Source organism: Acomys minous (genome assembly GCF_964271855.1).
Source record: "Acomys minous genome assembly, chromosome: 4".
NCBI classification, from domain to species: Eukaryota; Metazoa; Chordata; class Mammalia; order Rodentia; family Muridae; genus Acomys; species Acomys minous.
Window position 1 is genome coordinate 114,956,288 of NC_140486.1, and position 25,345 is coordinate 114,981,632.

General features: G+C 50.8%; 1 protein-coding gene across 5 annotated transcripts in view; it reads left to right on the top strand.

The window, feature by feature from the left end:
- The first annotated feature begins 355 nt into the window (after positions 1-355).
- The window catches only part of MLPH (melanophilin), a 46,356-nt gene continuing 21,366 nt past the window's right edge, over positions 356-25,345 (top strand). For 4 of the 5 annotated variants that reach the window (XR_014778526.1, XM_084778614.1, XM_084778616.1 and 1 more), the window contains exons 1-5: positions 10,456-10,664; positions 17,032-17,165; positions 22,201-22,422; positions 22,507-22,619; positions 25,049-25,152. Coding sequence is in view for 4 of the 5 variants with exons in the window: in XM_084778614.1 (XP_084634740.1) it covers positions 17,056-17,165; positions 22,201-22,422; positions 22,507-22,619; positions 25,049-25,152 (549 nt within the window). In the remaining variant the exon portion in view is untranslated. Of the gene's footprint in view, positions 612-2,215; positions 3,670-10,455; positions 10,665-17,031; positions 17,166-22,200; positions 22,423-22,506; positions 22,620-25,048; positions 25,153-25,345 lie in introns of those variants that run through there. The other variant, XM_084778615.1, reaches the window with a different exon arrangement.

The following is a 25,345-nucleotide window of genomic DNA, read 5'->3' on the forward strand; positions in this document are numbered from 1 at the left end:
CTGGGCAGAAGGCACCAGACTCCGTCTGGTCCTAGTGTTTCCAGAGAAACACTATTATGGAACTGCCTGCAGAAAAAGCTGAGGCTCCCACGCTGCAACAGCTGCTGAGGGCGCCGAAGCAGAGGCTGCCAGCCAACTCCCGCCTCCAGCTTTCCAGCATGTTCTTTTGGAAGAAAGATCTAAGCGATGTTCCGCCATATCCGCCTCAGCAGACTCATCCTCAAGGGGGGAGGGTGTGGGGGGGGGAAGAAACCGCTTAAGTCCCACATCTTGATTCCATCCTGAAGGAACTTCGTGTGAGTGAGAAGTGAACAAGACAGGGTGGGGGTCGGGGGAGGGGGGCTCGCCTTGGGATACTGATGTATATAGTTCCAGTGCCAAAGATCTCTTTGCTGTGGAAGTTTTTAAATAGCTGATGAGCCGCACGAGACCGCAGAGGATGGGGTTGTTAGGGCCCAGCTGGAGTGAGTTAGATTATCTCCACAGGACAGAGAAATACTTGAAGCAGTAAATCTCCAGCGGCCGTCAATGGAACATGGGAAGACTTCCTATACCGTTGCCATCAGTTACCTGCTCCAGCACTGAGCCAAAACCTCCCACTTGGATTCTGGGTAAGCTATTCTTCTCAACTGGATACGCTTCCTGTACAGCAAGATGCACGTGCTTGAGCCGCCCAGGTCAGTGGATCCTGACCCTCTCGAGTCTCCGAGTCTAGCAACTGCACTAAATCGCACACCACTTCCTTCAGCCTAAGCAATGCTCGCAATTCCATGGCAGCCATTCCTGACCCTCGCCCCTTGGAGCTGTGTAGCTAAACCCCCTGGAGACTCATATGCTCAGAGCCCTTCTCGGTGGCGCCTTGTGTCTCCACATAGATGACGTATGTGGGGGGCTCACTCGTCTCCTCTGCAAGCCCTCAGTTTGCTCTTTCTACTACAACATACATGATGATATGTTTAAATACTTGCTTGTTGACAGCTACTGGTGGGTTTACACAAATACGTGTGTACAAGTTTCATTTCTCTCAGAACCTTTTTTTTTTTTTACTTTGAGATAGTTATAAACTCACATGTGGTAAAAAAAAAAAAAAAAAAAAAAAGGAATCCACAGTCCTTTGACCTGGTTTCTCTCAATGGCAGTGTCTTCCATAATATACAGGTATGTCCGTGTGTGTGTGTGTGTGTGTGTGTGTGTGTGTGTGTGTGTTGTGTCTGTCTCTCTGTGTGTGTTTAGTTCTTAGCACTTTTAATCCAGATGCAATCCATGTGACCACCACCTGAGTCAAGACACAGATCCGTCACAAAAATCCTTCAAGGAATTTCATTGCTCCAGCCACCTCCATCCTTTCCCACAAGTAGCCCAGGCAGCTCTGTAAGCCTCTGTGCCTCATAGGGTCACTGTTGCTGTGGTGCAGCGCCATAACCAAAATCAACTTGGTGTGTGCGCTTATATTTCACTCACAGTTCATCACTGGAAGCAGTCAGGACAGGAACTCAAGCAAGGCAGGAGCCTGGAGGCAGGAGCTGATGCAGAGGCCATGGAGGGGTGCTGCTTGCTGGCTTGCTCCCTGTGGCTTGCTCAGCCTGCCTTCTTATAGAACCCAGTACCACCAATCCAGGGGGTAGAGTCACCCACAATGGGCTGGGCCTTCCCCCAATAAGAAACAGCCTTATAGACTTGTCCACAACCCAGCTCTTATGAAGGCATTTTCTTAATTGAGGTTCCCTCCTCTCAGGTGAGTGTAGCTTGTGTTGAGAGGGCATAAAACCGGCCAGCACACTTTGTAAACTTTTCACTCTCTGAACGAAATCATGACTCGTGTCTATCGGGCCATCGGGCCTGTCATTTTGATCCCTGTGGCCCTAGAGTAACCCTAGCATGGTAGCACGCTCATTTGTAAGGAAGCAGTTTCGAAGATCCTGTGACAGATGAAACACAACTCAGAATCAAGTAGGCAGCAACAGCTGGTCCAGAACCCAGCCATGCCGGCAGGCAACAAGAAAGGAATTCCCGTCTTTGAGAGAGACAGAAAGAGATCACTGCGATTCTCACCAGCCACGGGCCTCTAAGCAGAGCTCTTGTCACGGCGGCTGGACACCTGCCACCACTGGCCGAATTTTTCCTAGTAGACTTGGCCAGTGAGTTGGGCCAACTCTAGTGACCAAAGGAGGATGGTGTCAGCTCTGTGTTAATTGTTGCTTGTATGTCTCTCTAGGTTCCTTGGGCCCTTAGAGCCCATGCAGTGACCTTAAGTGGCCAGAAGAGGGCAGCAGATGCCTGGAGAAATCACTGATCCTTCTTGGGGAGACCTGTCAGTTAAGGCCTACACCCAGACTAAGAGGAAAACCTGATAAGCCTGGTCCAGCAAGGTTGTTGACCATGAAGCCATGGCTCTCTTGGCATTTTTTTCCTCAGGGATAAGCAGGTATCTGGTGAGGGTAAAAGGGATGTTTGGTTGCAGGGAAGAAAACGGAAGTGAAGGATGGTTGAAATACATGTTCCAACAAGGATGCCTGGGGCCTGGGCCAGTAGTGTAAAGGGCGTCTCAAAAGGAAGAATATTAGAGGTCCAAAGGACTTCTGGTACCCAAAGGAGTTCAAGTGGCTCTACCTGAAAGCCAAGCTCAGCATCACGAAATCAGTGGCCTCCAGCTACTCAGAGACCTCAGTGGCCTGGTGGCCTTTAAGGAGAGCCTGAAGCCAAGAGACACGAAAGCAGTCATGCTGGCTTCACACTAGCCTGGGTGGGACCCTGCTTCACCACCACACACTATCCATAACCCTTTGGAAAGCCACAGCTTCCCTGGGCCTCAGGCCCTCCTCCATCAGTCCCATGAGGCTAGCAGAAGCACCTGCCTGCCCACCGGCCTGCTGTAGAGAAAGAAGGGATAACTACAGAAGGGCCTCGAAGGGCCACGAATGGTATAGGGCTTATAGCATCTCCATGTCTAGCATCTCCGTGTCACCAGAAGCCACTGTTAGCATCACAAGAGGGAAAAACAAAAAGCAAAACTCTCCCAGCTGGGGCTGCAATTCAGAGGATGTGCTTGGCCTAAAGCCAGGGTATCCAGCACACCCCACTCAAGGTCCTGGGTATTGCCCATTTGATGGGCACCACCTGCTAGAATTCAAGGTCCTTTTTCCATCGCTGAAGAGGAAGCCTTTCTCTGAGGATCAGCAACTGCCCCATGTCGACAGCTGCCCACCCTGAACCCACCTGATCTAGGACTGACTAACAGCAGAGGCTTAGGACTCCTTTACTTACTCAACAGCCATTGCTGAGGCCAGACACAGGTGCTGAGGGTGTAACTGCAACCACGTAGTGCTGGGGGACCCTGAACTGCCCCCTTAGACTCACTCTCCTCCCCCAAAATGCCAGGAGTCCATCTGACCTGTGCGGTGGTAGATGGCCTGGAGTGGGGCTTCTAGAACAAAAAGCCTGGGTCCTGGCAGCCTTAGCAAGCCAGGCTCCACACCTCTCTTGTCAATTGGCTATTTAAAGAGACATGTGATAATGAAAGGCAAAAGAGTCACTCATTGTCACACTGGAAGGAGGAACAAATAAAGAGCTTCAGTGACTGCCCTGAAAGTCTATCTTCTGGACGCTGGCGTGAGATTTAGGTTCAAGCAGAGAGCAAGAAGCACGCACAACTGAACAGTCTCAATCAAGGTGGGTCATCGTAATCTGGGCTCCGATCTCCCAAAAGGTGGTCTGCCTAGCTGCTCAAACTGACACCTCTTCCTAGGAGATAAGGTCTTCCTCTGGCCGGCACCCCAGTGCCAGCCTTTTGCATTGCCCAACATGAGATTCCTGGGAAAGCTTTTATTTGGGGGGGTGGGGTTCTGTTTTAATAGTCTGATGAGGTCGGGCTCAAATGTCTCTCGAGAATCTACACTCCTGGCAGGACAGTCACACTGCCAGTTGATTCCTAGTTAGGAGCACATATGAAGTCCCAAGGTCCCAAGATATCCAAGGCTAGAAGTGTTCCCAGAGTCAGAAACTTCCATGTACCCTACTCTGCTTTCTTCTGCCTCCACAACACTGCTTTGGCCAATGTCAACATCACTAACCTTGCCCTCTGTTTTCTCACTGGGATCAGCCAATGAGAGCCTAGAAGGGCTTGGTAGGCAAAAGAAAGCCACGGCCAGCCCCACAGCTCTGTGACAGCAGGCCTCAGGGCTGCACTGGCCTAGCTCAGAAACTACACCCTCCTCTGTTTTTCTGGCCCTAATGTAGGGTAGGTTTTGCTGTGGCCAGATGAAGGGAAGAGTCACCTCCCCTGCTTGGCTTAACTACACCATACCTTTGTCAGGAGTCCCCGGGCAACGCTTCTGCCCCTGCTCTGCCTCAGGCTATACCTGGCATGCACAGACCTAGGCCCCTAGGAGGTGAGCATTGAATGAATAATCTTGGCCTTTGTCCCCTCCCCCCAATAGACTCGCTTCGATGGGGGAGGTGGGGGTGGGGGTGGGCGGTGGGAGGGGCTGGCTCCATCCTGTTCCATCAAGCTGGATACCAGAAAAGGAGAAAACCCCAGAGCATCCAGAAGGAAGGCGGAGTCTTCCAGACCTCAGACCCACACATAAGTGCCCCCACTGGAAAGCACCTATAGGTGTGAACAGATTGGAGGCGTGTTGCCATTGTGCTTTTTCCACCATGTGATGCTCAGGGTAAACATCCCCAAAGCCATGGTGGCTCCCTGGCTGTCCCAAAGCCTCACAGGGTGGAGCTGCCAAAAGACACCGAATTTCCTATTGTTTCCTAGGAATGGCAAGCTGGGTCCCCATGCCTGTCACTCCCCACTACTGCACCTATCCCCAGCATCAGCCTACATGCAGCAATGTCCTCCCCGCCTGCCATAGTGTTGCCGGAAGTGATGGTCCAAGAGGCTGGCCTGTAGGGGGCAGGACTTTCCCAGGATCCAGGACCCGCTGGGGTCCCAGCCATCCCACTGGAAGCAGTTTAATGGAGAGATGGGGGTTTTCCTGGCCTTAGGTCCCCCAGGGGGCTATATTGGATATGTTCTTCCTACAGACTTAGAGGTCCTAGGGTCTAGACAGGCAATGGGCTAGGGATCCTGATGGTGGGAAATCCCAGCATTCCATCCTACCAAGGGACTCCCCAGGCAGAACTGGAGTAAAGCCAAAATGACTCAACAGTTCCTAGGCTCCGCGAAGCAGCCCCCATAGGCTGGCCAACAACCAAGGCCAGAGCATCAGGAATGGAGTTAGTTTGTCTGTTTAGTGTTGGGAGGAGAAGGAGAGGGAGGGAGGGAGAGAGGAAAAGAGGAAGGGAACAAAAAGAAGGGGAAAGGGGGAGGAAACAAAATTGAGTATTAAATTGTATTAATTAACTGAGTATTAATTGTGGGTGAGAACTATTGGATGGGGGTACCAAGCTGGCAGGTAACCTACCCTACTTGTGGCTTAGCACTGTTTCATTTTGAAGTACAGGGCAGAGACAGGACAAGGCCACCAGAACATAAGAGTGGCAGGACTCGGTTCCCTGGTAAAGGTCTTCTGACAAAAGGCAACATTGTCCCAGGAGTGGGTGGCCTGAACCCCGGTGTCTTCCCCACCCTCCTGGGTAGGCTCCAGGCTACTGCTGTGGGGACAGACAGGGCGGGCGCCCTACACAGAAGCCACAGCCTTGCCCTTTGGGCAGCGTGAGTCACGGTGGCTGGCTGCACACCAAGAGGGAAGCCAGGCTGGGAAGGAGGGGGACACGGGTAGGGAGACCTTGGGAGAAGAGGTGGCCAGAGGAGTCCCTGACTAAACAAGCCCTGGCTTCAGTCAACTGACTGACAGGTGACTGCCCCGCTCCCCCAGGTAGTTTGGTACTGTGCCCGGTTCTGTGGTTCTGTCGCCCCCTTTCGGTGTGGAGGAATCACAGCAGGACACTGCTTTCACCCTGCGCTGGAACTAAGCCCCTGAGACCTTCCAGGGAAAAATCCCTTCCCGAGGCAGTATCCCAGGAGCACCCTGCCAAGAGGAAGAAAAAAAAAGTCAAACGAGCCCGGCCACTGGCCATCCTGCCTTGTAGCAACCTAGTAATGGTGGGGACCTGTCCTGCAGGCTGTCCCAGACCCTCATCGGTGTGCAGCAAATGGAAGACCATTAACAAGGACCCTAGGAAGGAGAGAAGAAAGTAAACTAGGGGGAAAGGCATGTCTGAAATCCCAGCCTTTGGGAAGCTGAGGCAGGTGGATCACAAAAAGTACCTACAACTGGAGAAATTTTGAAACCCTTTGCATCTTTTTTCTTCCCACACCTCCGCCCCCCACTCCCCAGACAGGGTTTCTCTGTGTAGCCTTGGCTATCCTGGACTCACTTTTTAGACCAAGCTGGCCTCGAACTCACAGCGACCCGCCTGCCTCTGTCTCCCGAGTGCTGGGATTAAAGGCACAGGAAGCAGCAGGAAATTCTGTCTTCACTGGGGACCATTTTGGAAGCCACCTTACTTGAAAGTTAGGAGACTGATGGAACGCGCAGATCACATCCCTCATGCTCATCTTCCTGGGGTCACGGGCACCCACTTTCACGATGCGAAACCATCCTACAGTGGCTTCACAGGCTGCTGGTTTTGTTCCTGTAACGAGGGGTTTAGAGGTAGACTGGGTCCTGAGATCAGATATATCTATCATAGGGATTCGAACCTGTCATTTTACCCAGGATCCTCACCTCTTTCTCCTAAGGGAGTCTCTCATTTGTCTCCTCCTGGTTGCCAGACACTCTCTGCAGCTCTAGACCCTCACCTCCACCTCCACCTCCACCCCCACCCACCTACCTTACCCCACCCCACCCATCTGAATTCCAGGCCAGAAAAATGGAAAAAAAAAAAAAAAACAAAACAAAACAAACAAACAAACAAAAAAAAACAGAATGGCAGGCTGTGTGTGGTGGCGCACGCCTTTAATCCCAGCACTCGGGAGGCAGAGGCAGGCGGATCGTTGTGAGTTCGAGGCCAGCCTGGTCTACAAAGCGAGTCCAGGACAGCCAAGGCTACACAGAGAAACCCTGTCTCGAAAAACCAAAAAGAAAAAAGAAAAAAAAAAAAACAGAATGGCACAGCGCTTTCTCCTAGTGAAGGGACACTGGCCTCAGGGGCCACCCTCCCCCGACCTTCACTGTACAGAATGTGCCCCCTTGTATCCGCCTACAAGGGAGATAGGAACACACAGATTTTCATGGAGCTGTGTCCCTCTTCTGTATAGAATCAGGACTTACTAATCCAGAAGGGACGCAGTCATTGGTGGGTATGCGTAGTGGTATTCTATGCTATGCCTTGCCTTCAAGGTGAGGGCAGAGATTTCCACAGTGCAACTGAGGCACAGTATATGGTGGAAATTCTCCCCCAAGATGGCACAGCTAATGGGCGTCACTCTGGTCCCCTGGCTTTAGGCTGATTGCTTGGCGGTTTAACATTGTCTGTTGGGCCATTTTAGGGTATGGATCTGTGAGACGCATTTATGGTAACTGCTGTAAAGTCTGCATCAGTGAGATCTGCCACTATGACAAGAGCTGTGAAAGTAACTTAAAGGAGGGAAGATTTAGTGTGGCTCAAAGTTCCAGAAGTTTCTGCCCAGTCATTTGACTCCATTGCTCCAAGATGCTGAGCACTGTGGTGGGGGAGAGTGTTTTCAAAGCTTACCCAACTCATGCCTGGTGACCCACTTCCCCTGCTGAGCCCCACCTCCCAACATTTCCAGAACCGAGACAAGTCTAACTACACACCCCTGAGAGACAGCAGAAGCAGCCAGCCTTGCCTCTGGAAGGTTCCTTCCAATGGTTGCCCCCACATCATAAGACATGTCAGACAAATCCAAAGCTGAGGGTGGGGGTGGGTAATCTACAATGTAAGCTGCCTATACAGTGTAAGCATGACATAGCCCAGAAGCCAGGGAAGTCTGAGGAGAGGGTTATCTCTGAGTATTAAGAGACAATGGGGCTAGACAGATGGATCAGTGGGTAGCGTTGCTTGCAGAGCAAACGTGAGGGCCTGAGTTCAAGTCCCCAGCGTCCACCAAAGCCAGTCATGTGCCTGTGAGTTCAGAGCACAGGCAGCTCTATATTGTCTCAGGCCATCCAGGACTACATAGAGAGACTTTGTACAGTGTGTGTGTGTGTGTGTGTGTGTGTGTGTGTGTGTGTGAACTTGTCTCATTACTCTGAAGGCTCATTATGATCCCTGCATGAAGGCTCTGTCTTCTCGGCTTCTCTGTGGTCAAACCCCTCTCTTCCTCTTTGCAATAAATAAATAAATAAATTCTTTGTGGGTGGGATATGTTCGTGTGTGTGTGTGTGTGTGTGTGTGTGTGTGTGTGTGTGTGTGTTTATGTATATAGGCTCACATTCAGGTTCAGTAAAAGACCATGTCTCAAGGGAATCAGGTAGAGAGTGATGGAGCAGCGTGTCTATTTCTTTTTCTGGCCTCCTCACGCACACTCACATTCACATACAGCACACTACCACACATACAAGCACACACACATATATGTACATGAGATGGGGCTGCTAGGTACAATTGATTCTGGACCAGACCCTTTGGCACTAAAGGATGTCATGGAGACAGTCTGCAAAAGGCAAAAGGTCCTGATGGGCAGAGCCATGCTTCCCTGATGCAAATCTGAGTTTTGGTTCTGTAGAAGGCCATCCTGGCTGACACACAGCATCCACTGGCCATGCGTCCACCCACAGGTCCTTCACGAGTGCCTGAGGGAAGTTCTTTGCATTGCATCAGCAATTTTCTATAATTTTGAGATTGCTTCAACAATTTGAAAATTGCTTTTAATTTTAAAACAGTCTCTTAAAAGTAGCATATTCTCTTGGACTCAAATCCAAATTACAAGTTTTGAATTTATTCCAGAGATATTGTTCTAAGTGTGTAAGTAGAGTACCATGGTGTACCATGTAAAACACCATAAATACACAATGTTAATATTAGTATCCACAATGATATTTGTGGAAGAATTATATTTTTTTAAAAAAAAATCTGTCCATCAGTAGACATCTAGCAGCCATGCATTGCATACCCTGGAATCATCAGACAGGGTAAAACAGATTTCTGCTGCCTTGAGGGGGGAATATTTGCCAGGAGCTCACCACATGACAGGATCCACACAGTATACTGTGTGTACTGAGTCCAAAACAACATACTGCGTTGATTTTGTTACTACCGCCTGGTGTGATAGAGCAGTGAGCCTGAGGGAGGCAGCCAGAAAGTCAGGCTTCTCCCAGGAGCCCCGAGTCACACAACGCTGAAACGCGCATGCGCACACAGGGACACACGCAAACACATGCACACACGTACAAGATGACCTAATGCTTGACCTCTAAGGTTCCCTTTCCTCTTCTGCTGATAGGAAACAGATGCTATGCCCTGAATTATCCACCTTGAAGCTGTTTATTATTTATGTTCCCGTCTCTATTTTGCAGACATCAAAACTAAGTTGTAAAAGTTAGTAAAGTCCCTAAAGTCCCTAAAGATTAGAGGTCACTGAGACAGGGTCTCTCTCTGACTCAATACTAGCCCAGGTTGGTCTGAAACTCTCAGCCATACTCCTGTCTCTGCCCTAGGAAGTGTGGGGATTCTGTGTGTGAACCACCACACACCTGGCTGAGCATATTTTTGTTTGTTTGATCGTTTTTGTTTATTTTTAATAGGGCAATGGGGAGCCCGGGTAGGGTGATCTGATGCTGGAGGTGCAAAGAGGATGTGATTCCCTCAACATCCGGTATGTCAAGAAGGACTAGCCAGCGGTAAAGGCTGGGGAGGGCCGCTGAGTTTGGGTGAAGCTGGCCTTGAGGCTTCCTGAAGCAAGCAAAATTCTTTGGTGCTCATCCTTCTCTGGGGGTCTTTCCCATCACCGCGTCTTCCCACCGCACTGCTATTTTGCTCCTGATCTCTGGGGTGGAGTAGCAAATCAGAGACCTACTGAAGGTTTTCCAGTAGTCAAAGGCCGAGTCCTTTCCTGGTGCCCTTTGCGGGCGTGGGGGGAGGGGTGGGGGCTGCCTCGTGGGTTCAGCTGCATCCTGTAATCTGAGGCCCTGGGGGCCCCATGACTCCTGCTGGAAACCCCGGATTCACAATCTCACTGACTTTGGGTAGGGCGCTTTTCTGAGCTTCGGTTTTCCCTATCTGTGAACTTGTCTCCGTAACAGAGTTAAAGGGGCATGTCGCTGCGCTGCCGAGGACACACTCTAACAGCGGGTCCCTCCTCTAGGGGACCAGGGCGGAGTGGTGGAACAAAGCTGGGCCCCGAGATGTGTGGTGGCTCTTCCTGTCTCTCCCAACTGGCTTGGGGGACGAGGAGGCTCTATCCTCCACACCACACCAGCACCTCTCAGTCCGCTCTGTGCCCGCGTGCCTGGCCATCTCCTGTCCCCTGCCGGGGCACCCCGGGGTGGACGGTAATCCCGGAGCTGGGCGGGACAGGGAGTAGCCCATGTGATCTGAGCAGGCAGCAAGCTGGGCAGGTCCGGTGCCACAGCTGCCTGGCTCCCTGTACTCCAGTCGGTCAAGTTCAGTGCACCCTGACCCGACACGGGCCTCGGTACTTGAGGTTTCTCTCTCAGAACCTAAGAGCGAGAAGCAGCTGCCAGGAGTCACGGAACCGTAGGCACAGGGGCAGAGCGTCCCCACGAGAGACCCCAGGAGAGAAACTGGTGAGTGCACGGAGAACCTGGCGTGTGTAGGAGCACCTCTCCCCCCCCCCCCGCCCCCCTAGGGAGAGGGAACCTGGCTCTCAGGGAGGGCGCAGCACCACCCTCCCACTTTGGTCCGTGCTTGTGAGGAGAGGGGTCACCCTCTAACTCCAGCCTTTTTCTGGGTGCCTAGATCACAGTGGCCTATATCCTTGGAGAGCCAAATTGGGCTAAACTATTGGTTTTAATGAAAAGCCTCCTTCGGGCTATTTGGAGAGAAACTTCCACCTGGCTGTCTCTCTGCTCTTGGGGGGAGTTAGAGGGAGGCAGATCAGCCATGAAGGAGTCACCTGCTCTCCTCCAGACCTCTGAAAGCACCAGATTTAGGGGATTCATTTTAGGGTCCCTGGGTGGTTCTCCTTATTGTGAAAACGTGAGAAGAAAGATGTGTGAGCTGTAGGCAACGCCACCACTGTTTCCAAGCCTGTGACACAGATGTGTCTCACAAATCCAGGAATATTTCACAGAGCGTCTACCTACACCCTACTGGCCTGAATGAAAAACAACAGGTCTTTGCTTTCACCTGAAAGCATTAGCACATTTATCCTGTCTGTCTCCAGGCCAGGTGATTGCTCATGTTTCCTTCTGAGGGCTTTGGTTCAAGACTCCACTAAAGACCCAGGCCATAAAGTCTCAGGAAAAGGGATGAGCTACAGACCAGGGCAGTGAGCTTGGTGCCTCTCTGGGCCTGATGGGTCCCTGGTGGGATGGGTATCATTTGACACCCATCCCCCCCCCCCCCACACACACACACACAACTGATTACTGAACCTTAGTAAGCCACAGCTTTCCTGGCCATGAGCACCACCCCTGCCCAAGTCTCCAAGGTGTCACTTCTTAGAGGCCAAGCAGCACCAGGAGAGGGGGGGGGTCACGCTCCTCCATCTCACTCAGCATCAGCATCTCACCTCCAAACTGGGGACTGTGGCAGGTGCCTCACTGGATTGAGAACCCTGTCCAGGCACATGCGTGAGACGTTGGTGGATCACTCTTCCTGAGGGAGAGGCAGCAGTGGCTCTGAAAAGCCGCTGAGCTTTTTCACGGGAAGGGGAGAGGCTGGGGAGGGGCAAGGAGGTGAACCAGAGCCTGTGGGCTAGTGATGCCTCCCCTCAGTGTGGATGTAGGATGACCCTGTGCCCTGGCCAAGCTGTTAAAGCATCTTTTAGGACTCACTCTCTTGTTCTTTCTAAAAGCAACTTCTTAAAGAAGATTCCCCCCCCCCCCCCAACATCTATGTACGCTGTGCTGTACTCTACCGCCATGGTGCCTCTTAAGTCTAAGACCCAAGGATCATACTGGGTTAGAGATGACCAGAGACCTTTGTAGATAAAAACTTGACTTTATCCACTCTTAGGGCCACCTGCCCTGACCCTAGCACATCCACTGACTGTGAGCAAACAAACTGGGAGACCGCCCATCAGATGCCAGCTGACAGTGGCAAGAATTAGCCATGGAGCCCAACCTCTCACAGTAGAGACAGGGAAACAGAGATCTTGAGAGAAGGAGGGGCCTGTCTCAGCAAGGCTGCCTCTGCCTGAACTGGCTTGGAAGCCCAGCTGCAGACTCTATGGCTGCATCTGGTTCAGCTCTTGCCGCAGCCTGGAGTGGAGGCGTTGCATGTAGGGATGGCCATGGTTTAGAGAGGCTCCTGGGGAACCGAGAAGAGAGAGATGGAGCTAGAGGTGATGGCAGGGAACCCGGCTTTGGAGGAGCCTTTCCAGAGCTTCATAGTAGCCCTCCGGCACTGCTGAGGGAAAGGGAGCACCTCTGAGTGAGTGTGCTCATTGTTTCTGGAACCTGGAAGCCCCAGTACCCCCGCAGTGTGTGCCCTATCCACACACATAACCATACCCAGGAGCTCTGGAGATGGCGCCAAGGGGCTCATAGCTGGCACCTGTTTACACCTTTATCAGCAGGACCTGCCTGGCTCTGACAGGGGGTATTCCTGCCACTGTCAGCTGGCATCCGCCGAGTTGTTCCCCAGTTTGTTTGCAAATGGGTCACCCACGTGCCAAGTTCTGGGGCAGGTGGCCCTGGAAGTGGACAAGCAAAGTCTTTGTCTACAAGTTTCTCTTCAGTGTGCCCGAAGTGTTGATTCAAATGTTTAAAGATAAAAGACGACACTCCCTCCGCAGTTGGGTCCAGTAGTCCCTCTTAGCTTTTCTCTCTCTCTCTCCTGCTGGCCACTCCTTCACACACGGCTCCCTCTTCCCCATTGTAATCATTAAGTAACTGGGGACAGCTGGCCATCTTGGTGGTTTGAAGCAGGATTAAAGATGAGCAGTGGAGCAGAGAGAATTTAAGAGTGCTTTGGGCCTCAGGAAGCTCGTGACTGGGTTATCAGCACAAACAAGGAACAGTCAGGGCCCGGAGGCATGGCCCTGCCCTAACCCATACCCATCCCCCATGGCCTGGCCAGACACAGGGCAGGCAGCTCTGGCCACTCTATGGGTCCAGCAGCACCCTTCACTGTTACAAGTACCAATTTACAAGAGCAGACCATTCCTAAGGAGCAAACAAAGAAGGTATGATAGGGGATCATTGACTAGTTGCAGGCTGCCTACCTACTTCAAGTGAACATGCCTTTTAGCATACCTGCCTCCAGTCTGCCTGGCAACCTGTGATGTCATCACCTGCCATCCACTAGGTGTACTACCTGCCCAGGGTATAAAAAGGACAAATCTCTCTTCTTCCCTCTCTTCCTCTCTCTTGTTTCTCTCTCTCTCTCTCTCTCTCTCTCTCTCTCTCTCTCTCTCTCTCTCTCTCCTCCCTCCCTCCCTCCCTCCCTCTCCCACCCCCCTTTTCTCTTCCCTTTGGGGTGCCCCTCCCTCTCCTGCTCTCCCACGGTCCTACAATAACTTCTCCATATCATATCTGTTGCCTGGCATCTTATTTTTCATATTTAATACTGTCCAGTGCCGGCCTGGGCTAAACTGTGAAGCTCTCAACATGTCCACAAAATGACACTGATTTTCTTGTTTGTTTATAAAATACTGGAGTCAAACATACTTCTTGATTTTAGATCATTTTCCAGAAAAAAGTTGTTTATTTTGATTAAAAGCTTTAAGCCTTGGCCTTGTATTGATTCACTAAGTGGGAGGATTTTATTGTGGTAGGTAAAGATGTATATTGGTGACAATAGCTCTCAGCCTCTGATTGTCCAATGATACACTCACAAGCTTTGCCCTGCAGTAATCTGAAACTTCAAAGTTTCTATCAGACAAACTCAGAAAATGCTCTCCCTGGAGCCTCCTGCACTCAAGGACATTGGATCTGAGTCAAAAACAAGCACTGAAGGAAAGTATTATAGGACTTCCAACCTATAAGGTGCCAACAGTGTTCTTAGCTTAGTGATGGGGGTAAGGGTGTGGGGATGTGGGGGTGTGGGGGTGTTCAAACCTGAATTACACCCTTCCTGTATCTCCTAAGCACAGCAAAGTGAACTTGGGAGTCACTCATAGATCCCCCAAGTGGGGCAGAGTTCCTGCCCCTCTGCTCTGCTTCCCGCAGCTTCACTGCCGACTGCCAGCCATGCTGTCCTAGCTCCAGTCTGGACCCGTTTCCTGCCACATCCTGGCAGCACCCTAAGCAACAAGGGCTCAGACCCCCACCCTGGCACAGTGGGCTCCCCTGCCCTTTTTCTACCCCTAGCTTGAGGCATCATTGGCGTTTGGCTAACAGACCAAGTAATCCTCGTTATGAAAAACAAGCACCATGGGAGGAGAAACAGCCTCAACCTGGGCTGGAGGGGCGCATGCCATTGGTATGAGTGGCCTCTGGCTTTGGTACTGGTGTGTGTACATCGCTGTCCACCCACTCACTGGCACTGAGCCCCCTCTAAGAGGGTATAATGACAAATGGGTATGAAAATTCCCTGGTGAAACCAATTACTTTGTGTGATTACCTAAAACAGTAAATAACTATAAAAAGAGGTCAAGCTATGAGGATGAGAAAGAAGTGGCTTCTCCTTTGGCTTTTCCTTCACACTCAGGATTTAAGTGCCCGTGGACTTTGATTTCTGCTTCAGGAGGTGAGGAGGGTGAGAGCCCTCAGCTGAGGGTCACGATGCTCATCTGCTCTCAGAATAGAGCTGGAATGAGGACGTGCCCCGTAAGACCCTTGCTTTAACATAATGACAACGCAGAATGAATGGGCTCCACTCACCCATCAAATAAGAACTTGCTCTGTTCTTTGGAAGCCAGACACCACGTGCTCTGAGGGGGGAGCCTACGGAGTGCATTGGGTCCTTGTGATGCTTTTCTTGCCCACACCAAGGCACCCTCTGAACGCATTCCTCATAATTACCACTGTGCTGGGGACTGGAAATATTAAGGGGTGAGTGAAAAAAAATACGAAAAGGAGATCTGTAACCAATTTGAAGAGACAGAATGTTGGGAGCTATTCTGGTTGTTAGCCGTGGACTGTGGAAATTTCTTTTAATAACATCTGCCCAGGTGTTATTAACTTATCGTTATTAACCTGTTATTACTCACTTTTCTCCTTGCTGTGGAGAAAAAATAAACCTGGCAAAAGCCACTCAAGGGAGGGTTTACTGTCACTCATGGCTTCAGGTTGCAGTCTGTCATGGTGGGGAAGACCTGGCGGTGATGGTGACTGGCCATACCTGGCCACTCTGTCATGCACACAGACTGCTGGGGAGCTTGCCGAAGTCGTCAGGGCTAGGCTGAGCTTGAGAATCTCCATCCTAACCAGCTTCTAAAGGAGGCTGATGGCATGAACATCACTTAGAGCAATGGAGTCACAGGCTCTGCCGTCTTTCTATCTGATATCTGAGTGTTTCTTGCTGCGTTCATTGAAACGGGCCTTAACAAGGATATCTGGTTCAGAGAACTTCAAAATCTGAAGTTTGAGTCCATGTGAAGGTACAAATATGTAATACCAAAACTCAGGAGGCTGAGGCAGGGGGATTGAGAGTTTCATTCCAGTCTGGGCTACATATCACTGTGCCTTAAATAAAAGCAATTAATTAATTATTAATAAGTAAAAATCCAGTTTGACTTCCATGCTGTTGGGTCGTCTAGAAACACTGCACACCGGTACACCCTGGGGCTCACTACTCTGACTGCCACTGAACTGCCCAGAACTCTTGAGAGTGCTGGCTGTTGGCATTGTCGGGTGACCCTAACATTTACCGGGCACTAGGGTTCCCACAGTCCCTCAGCTGACCTCTGTCAGTGAGCAGCGTTTGCAGCCCCTCTCACCATCACGCCCATGCAGCTGTTTCTTCCTTTAGTCTCACTGTGGGCTGTGCATAGATATTCCTGGAGCAAGCATGTCAGTAAGTCTTTCTTTCAGATAATGAGCAATTAGCTAGACCCTTCCCTATGTTCTTTGCTACTTCCCTCCCTGCTGTGATAAGATACTTGGCAAAAGCAACTTAAGGAGGAAAAAGACTGCTTTTGTCCATCGTATGACAAGTATGATGACAGGAGCTTGGGGCAGGTTGTCACACTGAATCCACAGTCATGAAGGGAAGAGAAATGGATGCTGGTAATCAGCTCAATCAGCTCACTCTGTCTCTGTGTCTCTGTGTGTCTGTGTGTCTGTGTGTCTGTGTGTCTGTGTCTCTGTGTCTCTGTGTCTCTGTGTCTCTGTGTCTGTGTTTCTGTCTGTCTGTCTGTCTGTGTGTGTGTGTGTCTGTCTATCTGTCTCTCTCTCTCTCTCTCTCTCTCTCTCTCTCTCTCTCTCTCTCTCTCATCCTTTGTCTTCAGTGAGGGACCCAGCCCATGGGACGGCGCTGCTCACACTCAGGGTAGGTGTTTCTTCTTCAGCTAGACCTCTTATAGATACACCAAGAGATATGCCCATCTAGATCATTCTAAACCCAGCCACATTGACAGTGAAGATTAGCCATCATGCCTATATCATGCCTACAACATGGCCTGTATCATGCATATAGCATGCCAGTCTCCAAGGCACGCTTGCTTTGCGACTCCAGCACTGTCAGCTCTGAAGGTCATGGGCAATGTCCCTAGGGGCTCAGAGCTGAACTGGACTTAGAGCAAAAGTAATAAGGAACCCTTGGCACTCACCTCACAGTAGAAAGACTAGGGGCAACCATATGCATTCCCCAGGGGTGAGGACTAATTCCCTCATACCTCATCTACCTACTTTCATTCATTTAACTCTGCAAAATGTATTACATGGCCCTAGTGTCCAGACAGCGTTCATCTCTTTTAAAGGCCATTTATTTGGCCCAGTGCACATCCATGGGTGTTTCTCTGGTCTGCCTCATACTCTGTGACTTATTTGGTGCCCCAGGGCTTCCTGGAGTTGATTGCTTGTGACCCTGTCTGTGACTTTCCAGGTGTGGCCTGGATGAGGTGCAGAGATGGGGAAAAAGCTTGACCTTTCCAAGCTCACAGATGAGGAGGCTAAACACGTGTTGGCTGTGGTTCAGAGAGACTTCGACCTCAGGAGACGAGAAGAAGAAAGACTTGAGTAAGTGTCTGGCTGAGCCATGGTGAGCAGGCCCTCTGATGTCCCAAGGATTGAGGCGTGAGGAGACCCTGAGCAAAGACTGAACAGGAACAAAGGAAGGGAACAAAGGGCAAGACCTCTAGGATCTAGGGATTGGCAGTGCAGGTCTTGGAATTGGGGACATGGCTCATCTGACCCCAGTTTCCAAAGCTGGGAGGAGAGAGTGTTGTAAGAGGTTCCTCTCTACAAGTAAGTCCCAGCCATTGCATCTGGTGACTGGTTTTCCCCTTCTTCCCCCTCCTTTTTCCTTCCTTCTTCCTCCTCCCCTCCTCTTCCTTTTCCATTCCTCCTGCTCTTCCTCACCCTTCCTTTACTTCTGATGGTCTTGACATGTAGCTCAGACTAGCCTCAAACTCAGGATCCTTCTGCTTCAGGCTTCCCAGTAGTGGGATTATAGGATGCCCGGCTCGGTTTTCTGTCACACACACACACACACAGACACACACAGACACACACACACATATACCCCCCACACACACACTTCACATATACACATACCACACACACACACACATTCCACATACACACACACATACATACTCCACATACACACACACACATACACACACACTTCACATATACACATACCACACACACATACACACCCCACACAGCGCTCTCTCTCTCTCTCTCTCTCTCTCTCTCTCTCTCTCTCTCTCTCTCTCTCTTTTTCTCTCTCTCTCCCTTTTGGAGCTTGTTGTAGAAGGAGATATATGCTTAATCCCATCACCTTCCACAATCAGTTTCCTGGCTATAGCCCTCTGACCTTCGCATTAAGGTTCCCTTGTCCCATTTTCCTAAATGGAGAGAGAATTCCAGAGAAGCGTCTCTTATCTTCCATACATCCCATCTTTACACGTGTCATGGGTCCTTAAAAAGCTTTAAAAAGTACAGAAAATGTAATCGCATATTATTTTTATGCTATACAAACAGAGTATTGCCAAAGCAAACCTTGGAGGAACACCCAGTTAGGTCTCCACCTGTTAGCCCCTCCCTCCCGGGACACCCCCTTCCTGGACCTGAGGGGCCCACTGCTGTGTACAAAGACGGAAACCGCAGCCAGAATGAGAGCCTGCACTCCAGCCTTGCTTCAGGCCCTAAATCTATTTAAAGTTCTCCTGTTGTCTCCTCCTCCGCGGGTGTGGTCCAATGGTCAGCTGAGGCTGTGGTGAGAATGCCTGGATGGTCCCGTGCAGCCAGCTGATGCATCCCCAGCCTCGGTGACTCAGGTCCCTGGGAAGGGAGTAACTGAAGTAAGCTTAAATGACACATCCTGTCCAAAGGGTGCAGCCCACTAGTCAAATATTAGACCTGCTAACCTTCCCAGAAAGGCAAATAGGTGGTAGTGTGGAGTTTAGATCTCGGCAAATACACAGGAATTCCTGAGATAACCCGAGAAAGACCTGTCAGTGTGAGACACGGCTCATTTAAAACTCACCCAAAGGGGCTGGAGAGGTGGCTGAGCAGTTTGAGAGCCCTTGCTGCTCTTGCAGATGAACTGGATTCCATCCCCATCACCTATGTGATGGCTCACCACCATCTGGAACTCCAGTTCCAGGGGATCCAATGCCCTCTTCTGGCCTCCATGGGCACCCAGGCATGCATGTGGTACACAGACAACCTAGACACCCATACACGGTCCACTGGCTGGGTGACGGGATGTGGACAGTGTCTACCATGAAGCTCTCAGCCAGGTACCCACATACTGCAGCTTCCCACACCAGCCCTGCATCCTTGCTAGTCAGTGCCTTGGCTGCTCACTACCTCACATCTGCCTGAGGGGTGTGCTCTAAGGACCACGGGGATACCAGAACCCATCACCCTAACATCCGGACACAAGTACTAGCAGGTGGAGGACCTCCCTCCCCTCCCACTATTGGGCCTTAGCTGTGGCCCCAAAAAGGCATGTCCTCGGGTGTGGCTACAGGGTAGACCCCACAACCCCACACCCCCACACACACACCCCCTTGCTTCTCCCTGTCACTCTTCACATCGTTGTCTCTTCTTGCCTGCGTTCTGCCTATCACAGCCCATAGAGCTGACTCCTGGCTCCTCCCTCCTCGGTCCTCCCTGTCTGAGAAGGTGTTCTTTACTTCATTCCCATCCTCTCCCCAGAGACACTAAGCCTCCTTGAGAGCAGGCTCCTTCTCCCCTCCCCTCCCTTTCCCTCCCCTCCCGACAGAGTCCACCAGCCTGACTCTCACTGCCCATGCTATAGAGACACACGGGATCCACGGGATCCACATTCTACCGTCCTGATCTGTCTCTACTCCCCAGCATGGGCTCCTCCTCCGCTGCAGGCTTGTTCCCTGTGGGTTGCCTTCATCTTCCCTCTCCTCTCCATCATCTCATCACTTCCCTTGGCATCCCAGGAGAGAGCGAGTAACTTGGAAATCTCTAGAGTGGGGAATCTCTTTACACGTGCCCCCAGATGATGCTCCAGCTCAGGTGATGTACCCAGCAGCTGGAAGGTGTCTCCTGACCACACAGCACTGCATCTCCTTGGTCCTCTCTTCCTAGTACCCAGTTAATTCAACACCTGAAATACATCTGTTTCCAGCCCCTCCCCCAACCCAGGCTCTCTTCACATTCTGGTTGCTGCCTGCTTCCTTTCTGTTGTGCTGTCCGCCAGGACTCTAATTCCCATTAGAAGGGAGATTAGGGGGGTGTCCAGGGAGAGAGGTGGCCCATAGTTTCCCTGGAGGAGGCTGGGCATTCCTCTGTGGCTCTGTTCTAGGCAAGGTGTCTTGTGCGTGTGGCTTTATCCACACTGTGCTATGAATGGATAACAATATTGCTCCAAGTTTCTGCCTACTGTTCGCCCACATTTTCTTGGTTTTCAAAGCATCACATGAGTCTTAGGGTTCCCTCCTTTCAGATAATACTATAGCTTGTGTCAAGTTGACATAAAACTAGCCAGCACAATTAACCTTTCTCAACTTGACAAACACAACATTGTTAAGCCATAACCTTTCCTTTTTTTTTTTTTGTTCTTCCCCAAGATTACACATTAATATCAACATTACAGTATAAACATTCTGAAACTTTTAAAGTCCCACAATCTTTAAAAAGTCCAATGCTTAAAAGAAAAACTGGTGTCTTTAAAATAGCCAGTCTCTTTTAAGATCCAGTCTTTTAAAGTCTCTTAACTATAATCCCTTCCAAGAGGGGAGAACCAGGGCACAGTCACAATCTGAACAAAGCAAAACTAAACTCTGAAAAGTGTAAATAACTCAATGTTCACTTATCTGGGACTCACCTCATGATCTTCTGGATCCTCCAAGAGGTCATTTTTACAGCTCCGCCTTCTGCAGCACACACACCGCTTGTCTTCTGGGCTCTGGATGGCTCCTCTGCTGCTGCTGTCCTTGGTGGTCATCCCATGCAACTGGGGTGCTGGGCTTTCCGCTGCAACTGGGCTGCACTTTCGCCAATTGCCGCTTCTTGGTGCCAGGCTAGGATCCCTTCCATCTTGGGCCCTCAGCTGCTCCTGAAGCTGCTCCTTCACCAATGGCCTCCGCTAGCCTCTCACAATACCAAGCTTTCCATGGCCCCTTCATGCCTTCAAAACCAATACCACCTGGATGACTCTTCCGCTACTACCAAGGTCAGCTGCCAGTGCAAGGTAAACTGTCAGCTGCCGGCTACCGCTGGAGCACAGCTTTTGTGTGCTAAATCTGAGGATACACTTCCCGGAAGATTTTTGCCTCAACAATGCTGGTCTCTTCTCAATCGCCTCTACCTTATCCGCTCCAGCTGACCAGCATCAATTATCCCAGCAAAGCCAAGGTTGCCCTTCAGTAGTTCCGGTATCTTGTTCACCATAGCTGATTCTTCAGCTCCAGTTAACCGGAACTGCAGCATCTTAATTCAAGATAACAAATGCCCCCAGCCCCTGATAGCCTTTGAACTTCCCTCTGAAACTTCACAAGCCAGGCCACCATTTTCTGCATTTCTTATCTTCCAGGCTCCTACAGAGCAGGTCACTGAGCTCTCAACACCCCATGGCTTCTAGTTCCAAAGTCTTTCCATAGTCTTCCTCCGATCAAGGCCAGGTCTGTCACAGCAATGCAATACCCTACTCCTGGGACCAACTTGTCTTAGTTAGGGTGACTATTGCTTGATGAAACACATGACAAAAGAAGCTTGGGAGGAAAGGATTAATTTGGCTTAGACTTTCACAGCACTGTTCCCCCACTGAAGAAAGTCAGGGCAAGAACTCAAACAAGGCGGGAAGCTTGAAAATCCTCAGGAGACAGTGGGTCCAGCGTCTCGCTAATTTTCATCATTAAGGACAGACTACTGTTATCCCATCTAAAACTAAAAAAAATAAATACATATTTTTGAAATTTACATTTGGCAGATATTTGGCGAAAGTTAGAACAGTGTAGGTATGTTCACTGGGATCTGGGGTCCGTTTTCCAGTCAGTTGCAGCTGGTTGCGCTTGGCTCCCTTTGGCAGGCTCACCAGGAAGCTGTGTTTTTTTCAAACCCGATAGTCTCTCCAAACACGTTTCTCCTGGGACTTCCGGGTGCATGGTGGCTCCTATCTGGAGACATTCCAAGCCTAGCACCTAAGTCAGGCTCTACAGGAACAGTCCTGGGCCTCAGCTTGGTGCTTGCTGGAAGACACCCAAAACCACTTGCTGAGGAAATGTCAGCTGGCCTGGCCCGCAGGATCCTGTTATTCACAAGTGAGGGCACAGGGTTCAATCATAAATGCCACAGAAATGCTTAAAGGAAGTGTCATTCCTGTGGAAATCATAGCTTCCAGACTGTAGCCTACCAAAATCATATATGATTAAGCTCAACCTATTTGTCCCCTCCAGGAAGAGGGCAAGATGGTGGCCTAGCCAATGGTCAGGAGGCCTCAGAGCTCCCTTTCTTCACTCAGCATACAGAGCTGCCCCTCTGTGTGTATTCACATGGCCTGCACTCATACACCTGTTGTAGAAACAAGCTGTTTCACTATTTCTTGTTCCCGCGTTTTCCCAAGGGAGCTGAAGGGCAAGATTAAAAAGGAAAGTTCCAAGAGAGAGCTGCTGTCAGATACAGCCCACCTGAATGAGACCCACTGTGCCCGCTGCCTGCAGCCCTACAGGATCCTTGTCAACAGCCGAAGGCAGTGTCTAGAGTGCAGCCTCTTTGTCTGCAAAAGCTGCAGCCACGTCCACCCCGAAGAGCAGGGCTGGCTCTGCGACCCCTGTCACTTGGTCAGGTGAGGTGTCTAAGCCTCGTGGTCCCTTCAGTGGGGCTGACTGGGGAATGGGGAAGACGCTGCCTCAGGCTCCTCTCCACGCAGAGTTGTGAAGATTGGCTCCGTGGAGTGGTACTACCAGCACGTGAGAGCTCGCTTCAAGCGTTTTGGGAGTGCCAAAGTGATCCGATCTCTCTGTGGGCGGCTGCAGAGTGAAGGTAAGAGGAGAACGGCGTGGGGGATGTTCTGGGCATGCTTTAACGTTGAAGAACCGAGGTGCAGTGTGGTCAGTTGGCATCTGTGTGAGAAGGAGGCCTCTGGAGCCCTCTGTCATGTCCCAGCCTCCTGGGGTTCCAGCTTGCTGTAAATATCCCCAATATTTGAAGTCATTGTTTTTCTGTGGGTTTGTTTTGCTTGTTTGTTTGGTGATGGTGGTGGTGGTTGTTGTTGTTTTTCTTTCCGTAAAATTTTACACCATGTTTACGCCCTGAGTCTGTCATTTAGAAGCAGCCCTCTTGAGAGCTATGGGAAGTAACAGGTCCTGACCGCAATAACCTGCCAACATATTGGCCAGGAGGGGGCGCTGTGGGACAACAACAATAATAACAAAAAACCAACACTTAGCAGGGACTCTGAGCAACCCAGCAGAGACAGGTCTCAACTCCTTAACCCCTAGGCTTTATTCTTCCCTGCTGGGCTCCTCCTGTACACACAGCTGTCAAGACCAGATCCAGCCGCACAAGATCCAGCACGAGGAAGGAGGGGGCACTTCCTTCATTTTCACTCTTTTTAAGATTTTGTTTTAATTACTCATGGGGCGGTGGAGATGTACACGTGAGTGCAGGTCCACGGATGTTCGGGAAGAGCATTAGAGCAATGGAGTTGGAGTTACAGGTACCTTTGAACCCAGCACCACCACCGAATGTGGGTTTGGGGAACTGAACTCAGACCCTCGCGTGAACATGCCTGAGCCATGGCGCCAGCCTCCTGGAGGGGACTTTCTTAAAAGAAAAAGGGAAACAAAAACACCAAAAAAAAACTTAAAGAGCAAAGTTGCTGTTCTGAGAACTGACCCAGCCTGAGCATGGTGTCACTGTACACCTTCAGAGTGTTTCCAGGGCCTTCCATAGGCTCGACCTGGGGAGCAGCCTCGGTGTGAGAAAGGAAAGGATGCTTACCTGTTGCTAGGTACCCAGCCATGCCTTCCTTACCAAAGCCCTATATTCCCATGCAGGTTTTCCTGGCAGACAGCAGCATTTACTTCCTGTCAATAGTGGGGTCATCAGCTGTCTTCTATTTTTGTTTTGTTTTGTTTGTTTTTTCTTTTCTCCCAGTCAAGTGAGGTTAGGACATCCCTGCTCTGTGGTGGAAACATGGACAACCCTTTGGACTTGTGTGACATGATTAATCAGGCAGGTGACTAGTGTGGCTGGGACCTGTGCCTTCAGTGGAGAGAGAAGTTCAAAGCCATATCTGAAACGGGGATGGGGGGCGGGGTGGTGCTTAGCTTTTGATGTCAGCCCAGGAAGTCAGCTGATGCCGCCAAAGCCTGCATGTTTGCTTGCTTCTGATGACACAGACCCCTCCTGTTCTGCCTCCCTGCTATGTACCTCTTCCCACCTTGCTTTCCTCAGGCTCACATTGAGCCTGAGCACGCATGGGTGGCAGGGGGAAGGAGAAATTCAAGCTGAGAGCCTCCCAGGCCCATGACCCAGCAGCCCAGCAGTACAAGATCCGGAAGCAGGTCCCCTCTGTCCCTCAAGCACTTCCCTCAAATGATCGTTCATAGGCTGCAGAGCCACAGGCAGGATGAAGGATGAAAATGTTTGTAAGCCAGGTGTGGTGGCACACGCCTTTAATCCCAGCACTTGGGAAGGCAGAGGCTGGTGGATCGCTGTGAGTTCGAGGCCAGCCTGGTCTACAAAGTGAGTCCAGGATAGCCAAGGCTACACAGAGAGACCCTGTCTCTGAAAACAAAAAACAAAAAACAAAAAAAAACAAAAAACAAAAAGAAAATGTTTGTAAAGTGACCAAGCCACTGTGAACGAGGGCACATCCTGAGAAACCAGAGCCAGTGGGTAGACAGAGGAAAAGGAAAGAAAGATGGGTGGACATACGGTGGTAACCAGGTGCTTGTCTAAATAGATATGTAAATAGAAGAAAGGAAGAAGAGAAGGAGGAAGGGAGGAAGGGAGGGAGGGGGGGGTGTCTTAGTTCCTTTTCTATACTGAGAAGAGTTTATTTGGAGCTCACAGCTTCCGAGGGTTAGAGTCCATGGCCACCAGGGCAGTAGGCAAGCAGGCAGGCCTGGCGCTAGAACAGCAGCTGAGAGCATACACCTTGAGTCACAACCAAGAGGCAGAGAGAGAAACGAAGAATAGCCCAGACCTTTTGAAACCTCAAAGCCCAACCCCAGTGACACACACACCTCCATGAAGGCCACACCTCCTAACCCTTCACAAACAATTCCACCAACTGGGGACCAAGTATAAATATATGAGCTTATGGGGGGGGGCATTCTCATTCAAACCATCACACGGGGGGGGGGGCTTAGTTGGCAGGTGGGTGGAAGAATGAATCGAGAGACAATTAAGTGGTCTCCCATTCTGGCCCTCCGTGGGTGGAGTCATGCACCTGTGCGTTGCAGGTGGCTCTGAACCAAGCTTGGGAGAAAGGAGTGGAGACAGTGAGCAGACGGATGAGGATGGGGACCCGAACACGGAGGCCCAGGCCCAGGCCCTCAACAGCAAAGTAAGTCTTCCCCAGGCACCGCCTCTCCCTAGATCCCATAGGTGGTCTGTCCATCCTCATCCCTCCCAGCTCCCTTTCCCAGCCTTCTCATACCTCAGGACCCGCAATTCATCCCTGCTCCCATCCCATACCATCTGGGAACCTCTGTGTCCACAGTAGCTCCACATCCCTGAGCATGGGGCTCCCTCTTTCC